At 45.9% G+C, this 15,289-nt stretch overlaps 1 protein-coding gene across 1 annotated transcript in view; it reads right to left on the bottom strand.

Annotated features, from left to right (window-relative positions):
* GCSH (glycine cleavage system protein H) overlaps positions 1-15,289 on the bottom strand; it is a 122,031-nt gene that overhangs the window by 76,184 nt on the left and 30,558 nt on the right. Inside the window, exon 2 of the mRNA XM_078670465.1 lies at positions 2,316-2,395. Within this exon, the coding sequence (XP_078526591.1) occupies positions 2,316-2,395 (80 nt within the window). The remainder of the gene's footprint in view (positions 1-2,315; positions 2,396-15,289) is intronic.

Raw genomic sequence — 15,289 nt, 5'->3', positions numbered from 1 at the left:
TATGATCATTGAGACAAGTGTGCAGGCCGACATATGTTAGATTATAGGGAGCTAGTAAATATTTTGTTTAGGATGACTATCTTACACCAGCATTTCTTAACTGTTTAACTTCTGAACACTTCCACAGAATCGTTGCTGGAAGCCCGGGACTCAAGGAATAAGCGACTTCAGCAATTAAAACCTCAATAAAATGCATGAAATCATAGAAACAAGTATACATCAAACAAGTACTTATATTGTGAAATGTTTTTTGTAATTCACAAACAAAAAAAACTACATCGAAATTTTGAATTGGAAGGTTGGGACTTTTCAAAATGTTATTTCTAAAAGAGAAAGCAATATGCTAGACTCTAGAATATCACTATTTTTTGTACTCCAAATGCAGCTTTTCTTTTTGTCTCCGTTTTTAGTGTTTCAATTGAGGCCATAAATCGTCCAAACTGCTGTTTACTATTTATTTATTTATTCAAAGTTTTATATAGCGCGAACAAGATCTTTACAGATATCAGAGCGCTTCACAGAGACAGGGGTAGGGGCAACAGAACTGAACAGACATAATGGGAGCAGTATAATAGTCACTAACATAATAGGATAACAGTAATGTACAGAAAACATACCGATATACAATCAGGTAACAAATAATATAAGACGGCGCAAGTCATTGATCCCGCTACAATAGAATTCAGGTAAACATTGGATGTAGGGATGGCTTATACCAATTTCTTAGGATAGGGAGAACACAGGGTGTGGGCATCGGGAGGGTGATTCAACCACCTAAAGTGTATCATATATTGGTCGGTAGTAGGAGAGTAGCATAGTAGTGTCACAATCAGGTAAGAATATAGTGCCAAGAAACAATCAGGTGAACAATAATACAGAGCGATGCAGAGTCTCTGGTCCAACATCTATAAAGTTCAGGAGATCTTGGCCAGAAGGATGGTTTTCACCTCTTTCTTGAAGAGTGCAGTGGAGGAGATAAGCCTGGTTTCAGGAGGGAGCGCATTCCAGATCCTGGGTGCCATTCCTGAGAAGGAGCGCTTGTATGTTTTTTCTTTCCGGAATATACGAGGTTTCAGGAGTAGATTTTTTGTACTTCTGTTGGATCTCGAACCTTCCGATATAGACAACTTTTGAGCGAGGTAGTTGGGTGCCTTGTGGTGCACGGCCGAGTGTGTCATAACGGCAATTTTTAGCTGTATTCTGGCTTCAAAAGGCAGCCATTTTAGAGATTTTAAGTCTGGGGATATATGCGAATGTTTTCTTGAGCCAGTAATGAGTCTCGCGGCAGCGTTCAGGGAGGCTCTTAGGGGTGCTGTTGTGGATAGCGGGAGTCCGCTGAGGGCCACAATTCCATAGTCTATGCGAGGGATGATTAAAGCTTGTACAGCAGTTTGGAAGTCTTTGGCTGGGAGGAAGGGTTTAAGTTTCCTCAGTGTGTTGATTTGGAAATTAGCTCCTTTTGTGGCTTTGCTAACGTGCTGTTGCATGTTGAGCTTGGCGTCGAGTGTGATGCCTAAGGATTTCGCAGAATCCACGATGGTCGGTTGGACATGGAGTGCTATAGTGCTGCACTATACATGCACTGCTCCCACAAATCAGCTATGGATTCAAACTTAATTGTTTTCCTCCAATTTTAAATTCCTTCACATTTACAGATCATTCAGACATTTTCAATTGTAAAATGGAGTTGTTTTATGGGTCTAGACTTTATCTGTCAATATTATTTAATTTTCTATACAGTCATCACACCCCTCCCCCTTTAGTAGGTATCACGGTCCCCTCACACCTTTCCTAGTATAGGTTAGTACCCAAGTAATCAGCATTTTGAATCTAGCAGGTGAATATAAGGAGTGGTGTTAGGCTTTCTACTGGATACCAGAATTCACAGGATAAATTGTAATAACATGTTAAACACTGGAGTGCAATCTGCAGATCACTTATTAGCAGTTTCAGATAATAAATGCACATATATATATATATATATATATATATATATATATATTATATATACATATATACATACACACAAATATATACACACACAGTGTGTGTAAGCATGTTAATTAAGCAAGTTCTACAGAATAAGGGCAACTTGAACAAGGTTGTCTTCATAAGGCAAGGTACAAACAATCAAGTAGTGATTAGGAATGCTAGCACAGCAGAGTTAGTACCACAAAAAATGGAAAAGATCCAAGTCCACAATGTGCTACACAAGCTATAACCATAAAAAAAGGTTAAATAATTGCCAAGATCAGATAGGCGCTCATATAGATTTGCAGCAATATTGCAGAACTGAAAAGCAAACAAGTCAATACCTGTGCAAAACTGCTGATTCCTACGGTTCCAATCCCATTTTCCACGGATATCCATTCATGCTTGTCTGTGAATTTGCGAGCTATAATGAGAGAATTAGAAACTTTATACTGGTTCAGAGACAGATATATTTGAAGAAAGTGTCTCAATTATACTAGCAATTTATAAAGCACACTTCACAAACCGAATGACTTAGTATGGGTTAATAGGCTATTTAATGTTACTCTTTTAACCACCCTCTAAGTAGTGAAAGTCACCCACCTCTATGAGGATTCACGTTTGTGGCATATGCACATTATCCACAAATCTTCAATTTATTTTTAACCCACTCATCTATCTTATGAGTGTCTTGGTGGTGGGTGGGGAATCACTAACATCACAACTTTCTTGAACGGGATAAATGTTGAATGAAAATCAAAAAAGGCAATAGGCTGAAAACAAATAAAAATCACTTATGAAAACGTATTTCCATATTACCAAAGTATTACTTTCTAGCAAATTTCAGTGTTTCAATTATGCAAACTGCACTAATCGAAAGCAAATAAATGAAACCTGGAAATAGAAAAATATATTTTTTTTAAAATGTCTTTTAACAAGAATGTTTCCATTAAAATAATTTGGTTAAATAACAAAAGAGCATCAAACTATTCACTAGTTTCAAATTAAGTTGTCTGGCGATGGGGCAGTTAGGTTCATAACGCTTAACTGCTGGGCCTTTCCCACCTGTGCGGAGCCCTTTTTTGACCCAGGGTTTGTTGGGTTTCCCTGCAGGGGACCGAAAAATTAGGCAAAATATAGCAGCATTTTGAATTTTGGGGGAAAATAGGAAAAAAGGGCTCCGTATAAAAGTGTGTGTTTTCCCCCTAAAAAAGGCACCAACAGTTTGCTGTGCTAAAGTCACCATCACCTCTCGGTGTCCTACCTTAATACTCGGTCTCTGGTCAGTCACCAACTAGATATTTTTCATCTGCTGGAGTCCGAGCAGCCAGACAACTTATTCTTGACCGAGACCTGGTTAACAGATGACTCTGCGCCCGATATCTTGGCTGCCATCCCCCCCGGTTATTATATACTACAAGCTAACCGTGCCTCCGGCAAAGTCGGAGGGGGGGTTGCTGCTGTCATCAAGCACCCGATCCGCTTCTCTAAAGTGCCTACTACCAGCATCCCCCTGATAGACTGCCTGATACTTAGATTGGAACTGTCAGGGTCCTCTCTTAAATGCGCTCTGATCTACCGACCCCCTCTATCTATGCCCAACTTTCCTGCTCAGTTTGGTGACCTCATTTCTCAGCTCACCATCAACAATTCCAACATTTTGGTTTTGGGCGATTTTAATTATTGGCCTTCGGACACCCACGAATCCCCTAGCTCACTGGCCTTCTCAGACCTCATGTTAGGTCTGAATTGCACTCAGCATATTCATTCGCCCACGCATATAAAAGGGCATATCTTAGATCAGGTGTGGACATCCGGTTTGGATATATCCGCCCCTCTCGTCCTGCCATGCCTATGGTCAGATCATTTTTTAATCACATTTACACTAGGGATACCTAGGCCTACCATCAAGCCTCGAGAGACGAACTTCCTGGCCCGCAATTGGAATAGGTCAGATTTAAATGCTTTTAGCTCTATTCTTAGCTCCTCAGTCCCCCCTATCTTTGATCCACCTATCTCTATTGACACCCAGTCATTACAACTTACCCGTTGGCTTACTTCTGCTGCCGACGTAGTAGCTCCCTTAAAACTAGTCAGAGCCAGACGATGCCATGACGCTCAAAGGTGGTTCACCGAGGACCTGAGAGCTCTCAAATTAGGCCTCCGCCAAGCAGAACGACGATGGCGCCGGGGGTATTCCCTTGAGAACAAGGAGGTATTTTCCTCCTTGCTCAAAAAATATAAAACCGCTATAGCCCTGGCCAAATCTACTTATTTTTCAAATAAAATCATGGACTCCACAAATAAGTCAAAGGACATATTTTCTATTGTAGAAGAACTATCCAACCCAGCTAGACTTACATTAGGGCCACTCCCCTCCCAAACCCTGTGCGATTCCCTGAACGAATTTTTCATTGAGAAAATAGCAAAAATTAAATCCAGTATTGCTGCCCAAACTCAGTCTGTCCACCCTCTAACTACTGAGCTCTCTAAATATTCTAATTCTCACACTCTTACTGTTATTCCTCCTATTTCGACGGTCATTTTCTCCTCGCTTCTGCACAAAATTTCTTCTGGTTCTCCTCGTGATTGCTGCCCCCCCTCGGTCCTTCGAGCAGCCTTCATCTCCTGCCCCGAGCCCCCCTGGCCCTCATAAACAACTCTCTGGCCACCGGGGAAGTTCTGTGTTCCTTTAAACAGGCCGAGGTGGTTGCCATTCTAAAAAAACCCTCGGCAGATCCTTCCATCCTGAGCAATTACCGCCCTATATCCCTCCTCCCCTTCCTCAGCAAAGTCCTGGAATCGCACGTTACTCACACACTCAGCTCCTTCATCGAGGACTCGTGTGTTTTAGATTCTAAGCAGGCAGGGTTCAGACCTGCGCATTCCACGGAGGCTGTCATTCTCTCCGTGATGGATGAACTGCGCAGAGGGGCTGATGTTAACACCCGACAAGCCCTTGTCCTTCTGGATCTATCGGCCGCCTTCGACACGGTCGACCATGGGATCCTGGTCGACCGTGTCGGAGAGGCCGGCATCCGAGGGACCGCTCTCGACTGGGTTCAGTCCTTCCTGACGGAACGACAACAAGCTGTCAGGCTGTCTCAGTTCTCCGCCACCCAGGTTGAGTTGTCCTGTGGTGTCCCCCAGGGCTCCTCACTATCCCCTCTCCTCTTTAATTTGTACTTAGCCCCGTTACTCCGTGCTCTCCGCGGGTTGAGCGTTACCACGTTCAACTACGCGGACGATATTCAATTGATTTTTAACATCGATTCTTCCGAGGACTCTATCTCTACATTCCAAAATACACTCTGCTTCATCAGTAACTGGATGAGCCTAAACCACCTGAAGCTTAACCCCGACAAGACTGAACTGCTTCTTGTCGGGGGAGCCTCCAACCCCTGGCAGCCTTCCATCTGGCCTGCCAGCCTTGGAAACCCTCCCTCTCCAGTCAACTCTGCCAAAAGCCTGGGTGTCATTATTAGTAATGACCTTTCTATGACTCCCCAGATCAGTGCAGTGGTGTCCGCCAGCCACTTCCAACTCAGGAAACTCCGGAAAATCTCCCGCCTACTTACTACCGAAGCGCTCACATTAGCACTCCTGGCGTTAGTGATCAGTCGACTCGACTATGCTAACGCGCTGTACGTCGGCATCCCCGAGTACCAACTGAGAAGACTCCAGCTGATACAGAATCAAGCTGCCCGCCTGATCTACCACCAGCCAAAAGATCAGCATGTCCGCCCACTCTTAAAGAGTCTTCACTGGCTGCCGGTATCCGCCCGCTGCAAATTTAAGTTAGGCTGCACTATCTTCAAGTCCCTCTCTGGCCTAGGTCCCTCCTTTATTTTTTCCCTCCTCCATTCTTATACCCCGTCCCGCAACTTACGTTCATCCCAAATGGCCCTGTTATCCGTCCCCAGGTTCAAGAGGAAAAAACACGGGGGCCTGAGGTTCTCTCTTCAGGCTCCATCCCTCTGGAACTCCCTTCCACTTTCCCTTAGACTTGCACCTTCATACTCTGGTTTCAGATCACTCCTTAAAACCTTCCTCTTCACTATCTCATACCCTTAGATTCTGTTTTTCATCCTTCTTCAGCACGCCCCAGCACAGCGCCAAGAAACCTAATGGTGTTAGCCGCGCTTTACAAATCTTTTTCAAATCAAAATCAAATCAAATTCCCAGCATTCAGGAGCCAGTTTTGGCATTTTCAAAGAGGTAGCCCATGTACTCAACCTACTTCCAGTTTGTGGTGGAAACTAGTGTGACACCCCGGATGATCAAGAAAAGCTATACATTTCCGAAAAGTATACAAAATACTGAATTCAGCAAGGGGTCATATGTTTAGATCACCTACGATTTTCCCAAAGAAACAAACTGTTGAAATAAAGAGATATTGAAAACGAGTCGATAACAGACATTGACAATGTTTTATCTGTAACTTTTAGTCACGATGATCGATTTACAAAAGCAATATACCATTACATCCGCTAGACCCTTCTTGTTGCGAGGAAATATAGGGTTTATGGGTCTTCAAGAACCCATGGTACCCAGAGCCATCAACTGAGCAGCACCGTACAAGGATTGTTCATTGTGTACCAAGTATAGACCAATTCACATGATGAAATATGTAGAGTGAAAAAATGGATATAAAGGAAACAGATGTATTTCTGAAATGGGCACACCATATGGAGTTTAGGAACAGTGATTATTTGTACATCACTGAATTTGTGGGTAACTGTACCAGCATATGCCTTAAACTGCATTTTCAAAAAGCCTTCTTTCTTACACACTGGCATAAATTTGAAAGGCACAAATACAGCAAAATCCATTTGGTAATAACAAATCTTCCACTTGTCTAAGCTCCCACATGTCTTTCGATAAAAACAGTACTTTACTTGTGTGGGTAGGCCTAGTGCCCACCACAGGAAACGGGCCAAAACACAACATGGACATCACATTTTTCCACTGAAAACTGACCCTTTTTTGCTAAGTGGGTCTCAACTCAGCCGGCACCTAGAGAAACATTGCAAACATGCACATTTTTGAAAATTAGACACCTGGGGGAATCTAGGCTGGGGTAACTTGTGTGGTTCTTATCAGTTTTTTTTACCCAGAATCCCTTGCTGACCTGAAACTTTGACAAAAAATAACATTTTCCTCACATTTCTGTGACGAAAATGTGTGGGGAGCAACAATTTCCTATCACCATGAGTTGCAACATATCCCCCGATAAGAATGGTACCCAACTTGTATGGGTGGGTCAGGAGAACATGACAAAAAATACATTAATGTGCTACACTGATAGAGAAGCAATAGGTGTAGCAGCTGCATTAAGGGCTGTGCTGTGGTGCCACCCACAGCAAACCTACGAACCACAAACATTTTTGAAAATTAGACAACCCGGGGATTCCAGGGTGGTGTGTCCTGAAGAAATCCCATAACGTTTTCTTACCCACCCTGCCCTGCAAGCCTCAAACTTTGCCTCAAATCATTAATTTTCCATATATTGTTTGTGATGGAAACACCTGGAATCCGCAGGAATTAAAAAAATGCTACCAACCAGAATTACCACACTTGTGGCAATAAAAACGCTGCGCCACTTGTGTGGCTGGGCCTAGTGCCCACCACAGGAATGAATCAAACTGGGTAAAAAGAAATATAATGGCTCTCCGTGTTCTCTTTGCATGTGTAAGGAGCCCCTAAAATAAGCGCAGGCTGTCACGAGAAGTCCGTGGCATAATAGATCACTCCTCTCCAGTCATTAGCAAGTCACCTCACCGGTGCAAGACAGAGGTGAGAGCGGTGACGTTCTAAACAGCAGCCATCTTTCCCCCTTGGGACAACCACTGACCTAAATTTGATCCATTTGAGCCCTATTTAGGGGTGCAGGGGATTGGTGGCAGCCCCTGCTCCAATGTGTTTTCCCTTATGTCTAGTGTACTTTCTGCCTCCCCCCTGGGAGCAGACTGGGAGTAAGCACCCCCATCCGTCATCCAGAGGGGCAGAACGACTGTATACGCCCTTTCTGGGGTGGGAGGGGTATGGCCAGGCTACTGGTGAGCAGTCTCCACCCTGTGTTTAGTTTTTTTTTTTTTTTTATTATACCCTGGGGTCTCGTGGGATTTCTGCCCCACGGGTGGGGGAGGGGGGGCCAGAATTTGGGGTAATCATCTCATCTCCCCTCGCAGGGGGCGGGGGGACACAAAGACTGCTCCATGTTTATTGGGGGCATGGCCATGTCCTGGTGATAAGATAACTAGATAGATTGATCTCCTACTCCGCCAGTAGGTAGGTATAGTTAGGACCAAAGATTCCATAGGAAAATATTTTTTTGTTTTGCCAATAACTTTGGCACCATTTGACGAATAGTCACGAAATTTTCAAAAAACGTCCGCTCTTTGGTTCAGCTACTGTGTTTGAGGGTGATCCTTAAGCGGGGGCGGAAAAAATGGGGGTCTCAAATTGCATTTTCCCCATGTTCTGTCTGTAGGGATTATTTTTTTTTTTATAAACAACTACAGACTGAACTGCTGAACGGAATTCCACTAATTTTGGCAGAAAACTAGATGTTGGTCCAGAAAAGCGTGCTTTTTGTGATTTTATTTCAGAGATATATATGTTTAAATAATATAGATATCTGGGAGTCCAACAGCTCACTGAAAACCTACTGAAATTTGATTGACTGCCAACACTTCAACCAGGAAGTGTTGGCAGGCATTCTTGGGACTCAGTTGAACAGAGTCCATCAAAACAACGTAAACAAAGAGAAGGGGGCAGGGTAGAAACACCCTGCCTCTTACCTGTCTCTTGGGGGGCCCAAAAAAGCATTATGTTTAAACATTTCAGCGGGATGCGCAGATCTGGCCAAATTTGTTCTGTTAAACGATGTGCGGGGTCCCGGGCTTTGTTCATTATCAGCCCACGAGTGGGTCAGGTCCTGGGGCCATTGTTTTAATAATGGAGGGGGTTGCACAGCCCCCCTTTCTGCGGCTCATTATGCCACGAGTACCACCAGCTCGCCGGGGTTTATATTTTTATAAATGGTAGGGGGCCTCTTGGGCCCCCACAACCTTCGGGACAGCCACCTACCTGGGGCTTTATGTATTAAGAAAGCAGGGGGGTGCAAGGATCTCCCCCGCAGCCCCGTGGTCCGCCACCTCCCCAGGGCTTTAATTTTAAAAAATACGGAGGGCCACACGGACACCCTCTAAACCCCAGGCCCCGCCAGCTCCCCACGGCAAATATTTAAAAAAAGGCCCCTCTCACGGAGCCATAGGTTGCCCTGTGGACCCCCACCCCCCAGGGCCAGCTCCAGAAACGTCCGGGGTTCCCACGCAGGACATTGCAATTTGCTGTGGCTTGGCAGGAGACACCATAGCAAGCTCTGTTCTGTGCAAGCGAGAGCAGAAAATGCTCTTGCACAAATCTGAGCAGAATTGCTTTTGGGGAAAAAGGGAGCTGCATGTTAGCAAAAGCAATGCCGGCTCCCGCAGGACATGGGGAACCAGCATGAACCGCGGGGGCCTTCAGGCTCACCCGCGGTCCCCAACGAAAATGACTTGGTGCCCTGGGTTGGAGCAAGGCACCCAGTAGAGAGGCCAGGCCATGGGGTCCCTGGGGCCAAAATCGGCCCAGGTGGAGGTCGCGTGGCACCCATCGCTTATTGAAACAAGCATTTACAATGCAATAGGTCTCGCATTTGCTAAAGTTTGAGCTATTGGCATTTGTAAATGACACTGCCTTTTATTTATGTGTTGTTTTTTTAAACTGATAAATAAAAGGCATTGTCATTTACAATGCCAATAGCTTAAACTTTTGCAAATGCAACACCTACTCCACTTATCAGTTTAACTTACAGCAATATTATACTAGTTTTTTGCTTCCGCACAAATACAGATAAATTATCATTTTAACTTGCAAAGCTACATATTAACGTGTGCGTGCGGCGCACATCTGTAAACGCACGTTCACCCCAAAGGGTATCTTGGCGCTGAATAACATATTTGTTACTCAACTCAATGGAACTTATTTCATCAACCTCAAAAGGATGACAGGCTTAGTGGACCCGTGGGAATTCGAACCTGTGACTATAAGGTCAAACACAGGCCCAGCCAGTGGATGAATTAGTCCACAAAGCCTTCAGACCCAGACAATGCAACATTCTCTTGAACATGCTCGTTTTAGATTGTCTCTTTAGAAATAAACAAAGAGGTTCGCTACTACATGCTAGCAAACCATTATTCCAGGATAAAGGATTTTAATAACGAGCGATTCGAAATGTAAAGAGATGTTATCCTAGAAAATTATAAAGAGGTCTAACTGACCAAGGAGTGTGCGTCCACCTAATTTGTTCATGGCATGTAGTTAAAGTCACAGATTCAATGCAAAGGGACAAACAGAAGCGCTTGCCTGCGCGGCTTTAATTATATAACAAGCATTTACAATGCAACGGTTTCGCCTTTGTAAAAGTTAGAGCTATTGGCATTGTAAATGACAAATTTTGTATTTATGTTTTGGTTTTGAAAACAGATAAATAAATGGCATTGTCATTTACAATGCCAATAGCTTAACCTCTCACAAATGCGAGACCTATTGCATTTGCACACACACACAGAGCACAAACACACACACAGAGCCACACAAAAACACAGAGCCACACAAACACACACAGAGCCACATAGACAGAGCTACACACACACAGAGCCACCTACACAGAGCCACCCTCACACAGACAGAGCCACCCTCACACAGACAGAGTTGGGGGGGGGGGGACACCTGCACAACGAAGTGGGGTGGGGGCGAAGGACACCAGCACAACCAGGAGGAGCAGGGGCGGGGGGTGACGGACACCAGTACAACCAGGAAGAGCGGGGGGGGGGGGGGACACCAGTACAACCAGGAATAGCGGGTGTGGGGGGTGACGGACACCAGCACAACCAGGATGAGCGGGGGTGGGGGGTGACGGACACCAGCACAACCAGGATGAGCGGGGGTGGGGGGTGACGGACACCAGCACAACCAGGATGAGCGGGGGTGGGGGGTGACGGACACCAGCACAACCTGGAATAGCGGGGTGACATATCTTTTACACGAAGGGGGCCTGAGGCTTTAAGAGCAGTGTGACCGACTGAAGGACAGTGCACAAGCGGCCATTGTTCTGCTGGGAAGCCATCTCCACACTGCTGCCCATCACAACCAGGAAGAGCGGGGGTGGGGGGACACCAGCAGGACACCACACTTGCACCAGGTTTGAAAGCACGGCCCGGCCCTTACAGCAGTCTCAGTAGAAGGGGTGATGTTTTACTTTCCACACCTACCATGATGTATAAAACTAATTCCTAAAGGTAGTCGCTGCTAAAGTAGTTCCTATTTTGTCATTCTATATTGACCTAAGCATCAGAATACTTTACATGAGCCACACATTACATAACACGATTCCAGGTGTGTTAAGGCATGGAGGAGAATGAAGCTATTTGCCCAGAATCACAGGACGTTGAGCTGACGCTGGGACTAGAGCCTGGTTCTCCAACTCCAAGGTCGGTAGCTCAGGCCATTGGGACACTTCTCACCCTATCTGTCTCTGAGGGGACGTGAAGGGTTGCTGGCAGAAGTATTCTTACCCGACCGGCAAAGAACTGCTCTTTGCAGCCACGAAAGCGCTGACATGTTCGCAGCGGACCCAGCCGTAGAGGTAGCTGCGAGGACAGGACACCCGGTGTTCAGAAACAGACAGTGGAAAAAAAAAGACTACCTTCTGAAACTGTTCAGCCGAGTTTATAGCGGCCAAGTTGGAACGGGTATCGTGACACACTCCAGTTTGGCCACCGAACGCTTAGTTAACATCTAGGATTGAACATCATTCTTCATTTTTTAAGTTCCGAGACACTTTCAATACATCTACTACACTCAGTCAAATCCACACGAAATAATGCTGCTTTCACTTTCAGTATTGGCCAAAGAAGGGCACTGTGTGCGTTGCCAATGTGCGTCGCAGTTCAGGTGGAGCAGGCCATTAAACGTGGGGGTATATTTTGAGTGCATGCCGTTCTCACCCCTTCTACCAGAGCCGAAGTAGCACTGTCCTCACGCACGCTGGTCAAAGATTGGGCTCCTAGCCACCGAGACAGCTAGGAAGACACAATGGCTCGGCTTTGGGGTTAGTGCCACTAGTTGATTTCAAAGCATCGTAAAAAAGCCGCGCGGGCCACGAGGGCGTGAACTGTGCTGATCACGGGCCCCTTACGCTCGGTCCTCAGACGCGATAACACTGCCAGTAAATTTCATTTACACTAGGACGCAGTCCTCAAACGCGATAACACTGTCCCAGTAAAAATCATTTACACTAGGACCGATGCCTCCCTGCGTCCCCACCAAGCAACCTGCCCAAATCGCGCCGTACCGGGTTTTTCCTGTTGCATCATGCTACTTGTTTCCCAAGCGGTCGGAGCAGAAGGGAGCCTCTTACCTACTGGGCAACGCACGTGTAGATGCATGAGACAAAAGCTGCAGCCACGTTTCCCTGGTCACAGAGGTACCTCCCAGCCTTCCCATGGAAGTGTGAAAGCAGAGCACGCTGTAAGGTGAGGCTCCGGGGTCTTACCTGCAGCGTTGAGCCGGAGGACCGAGGAGGTCAGCAGCAGTCCGACGAGGACAGCCCCCAGGAGACCCCCGAGGCTCCTGCCTGTACGTCAGCCACGAACAAATCATCAAAACATGCCGTCCCAAAAAAAAAAAAAACATCCGCCCACCGCCAGAATGACGTCTACAAAGGGGCGGGATGAGTAAAAATCGCCGGAACGCCCACGAATCTGCTCGGGGAATGAGTGACTCATCTCTGTTCCAATGGCTAGCCTCCATTTATGGGGCTAATCAATGGAACAGAGAGGCGGGACAAAGCCCCAGACTGTTCTCAAAAGATTTCGCCTGCGCGAACGCTGCTGTGCAGCGGACGCCAGGCGAAACCTAAACGATGCATTAGCAACCGTGTGCAAGAATGAAGACCCTCTCTGCTGGACAGCCAGCTTCTGGTTAATAGCTCATACATGACAAGTTCTACATTTTTTCTAGCCACCCTGTGGAAAAGTAAATTTTGCCATGTTGTATGTGCCTACGTGTTCCCCATATTTTGTTATATGTGCATGATCGATATGCATGTATTCCCCTCTGATCGATTAAAGACGCAATTACAGTTGTGTCCATCTCTAGTATGCCAGTTTCCAGTCTTCGTGAAAGCAACGAATATTAGGCCTATGTAAACCTACGTTGCCACATTTTACAGTGTGCACGTTAATTCATTGAATTGTCCCCGTTTCTAGGCCTCAAAAGGGCCCGGACTCAGATTCAGCTCCTGTCTCCTGAACCCTCTCCAAGGAGCGATACAGCCCCCACCTGCATCCCTGACCCTTAGCTTACTTCCTGCCTCGCAGTGCCCGGCCCGGCCTGGCTCTGCCTCCCAGTCTGCCAAGAGTATGTTATGTTTCTAGTTATCAGTCCAGCCCTCCTCCTCTGCATTCCTAAGCTACTGAATCGCATCAATAGTTTCCGTCATGGTCTAGCCTTTATGTCTCCATGTAAGAGAAATACTGTATTAATATTCATAGAATATTCCTCACACACGCACTACATATAGAATTATGCATGCACCAGTCTTAGAGTCCATTAGCCTTTGCCCTGATAACTTTTGGATTCTATCAACATGTACTCTAAACACCAGATACTAGATATGCCTGGGTACATGTCGCTCTGACACTCCAGACTTTAGTCTCTCCTCTTCTAGCGCAGAAGTCATAGCCCCCAGTTCTCCCTGGTAACACGTCATTGCCCATTTGCGCGCACCACTAGGTTAGAGGTCCCAGCTGCTCAGGTAGCCCCCTCCATGTTTCCGCCCCGTTAATGACATATTCTGTTACGTTTACATCACATGTCTATGTATACGCCCTGTACACGCCTTCTTGTTACATCATTTTGCCCTTATCTTTCGCGACTGTTATGAACCACGCCTACTGCTACGCCTACTGTATTGAATGTAATGTATTTGTTTAACTATAAATATTGTGCACTGTTATTAAAAGTTAGCGCATTATTCCCAGATCCTGCCCCCGGCAGCTGCCATCCTATTCTCGTACAGGCTGTCCTGTTCCTGTCCTTTATGCCTGATTAAAGCCTGTAAACTCCAGCTACCTCGAATTTTGACTCTTATTTATTGAGCTATCTGTTTATATGAGTATCCTGAAAAATAGAACCGGTAATTAATTATTTATTTACCACATAATGGCGCCCGAACAGGAACTTGCCCTTCCCCCACGCGCCGGAGAAGCCACGCAGGCCCCCTGATCCTCTGCAGCCGTGACGGAACCATACCGTGCACGTGCAGATATTTCTGCTTCAAGTATCCCTCAGGCCCACGGAGGAGACTGAGGTTGCGGTCCAGCATCCAGACGAGGCGGTGGAGGAACGCGGCGAGTCCCGACCAGAGCCCAAGCCGAGAGTCCAAGGTCCGAGGTATCCGGAGGCCCACCTGTAACTGAAGTCCGAAGTTCGTAGTCCGTCATCGTAGCCGTCCAGTCCAGTCCGAGGCCTTCCGTTCTTGCTGCCCGGTGAGTACCGTTGCTGGGGTAGTATCTAGACAGGGTCAATTAATTTGTCTCTGGTCCGTGGGTTTGGGTACACAGATCCAACACGAAGTGTCCACCTAGGTGGATGCGGGTCCTGACGTGTCTCTTTATGGGACCGGTAAGTTTCGTACTGTTTTAGCAGTGCATCTAGTCATTCTAGTAAGTTTCTGTTCCAGTAAGTTCTGTTCTCGAGAAAATTCATGTATTCTGTCCGAACCGTTATTTTTTAATGTTATTTCATGTGTTTTCAATGTCGTGGTATGAGTGATTCGTTTTTCAGTTATTATTGTGTTTATTGTGTATTGTATTGTGTCCAGACTCCAGCCTAAATTATGCCTTTGTTCTCGAAATTACGTCAGTTAAGAACTAGAAAAGGTCTGCTCGAGGAAGCAGTTCCTGTCCCGCCTAGGGACAGTCCAGGTCATTTTATGTATCATAAGCATGGCATAAGTGCCATATTATATCTAGACTTATGGGTGGAGTACACCAAGGAATTAGAAGAGAAATATAGATGGCCCATGTCAGGTACATGGGATGCCGAGTGTATCATGCGAGTAGAAGAAGCGTTATGGAAAAAGAAATCCAGACAGTCCCAGAAAGATGCCATCGAGTTATGGCGCAAAGAATCTCATAAAAGAACAGGAAAAGAAATCAGAAAATCAGAATTAAGTAGGGAATCCTCAGAAAGAGCCCAAGAAAGG

Source organism: Lissotriton helveticus, chromosome 12, assembly GCF_964261635.1.
Source record: "Lissotriton helveticus chromosome 12, aLisHel1.1, whole genome shotgun sequence".
In the NCBI taxonomy this organism is placed as follows: domain Eukaryota; kingdom Metazoa; phylum Chordata; class Amphibia; order Caudata; family Salamandridae; genus Lissotriton; species Lissotriton helveticus.
Note: the sequence above shows the minus strand (reverse complement) of the source record. Positions and strands in the feature narration are given on the sequence as shown.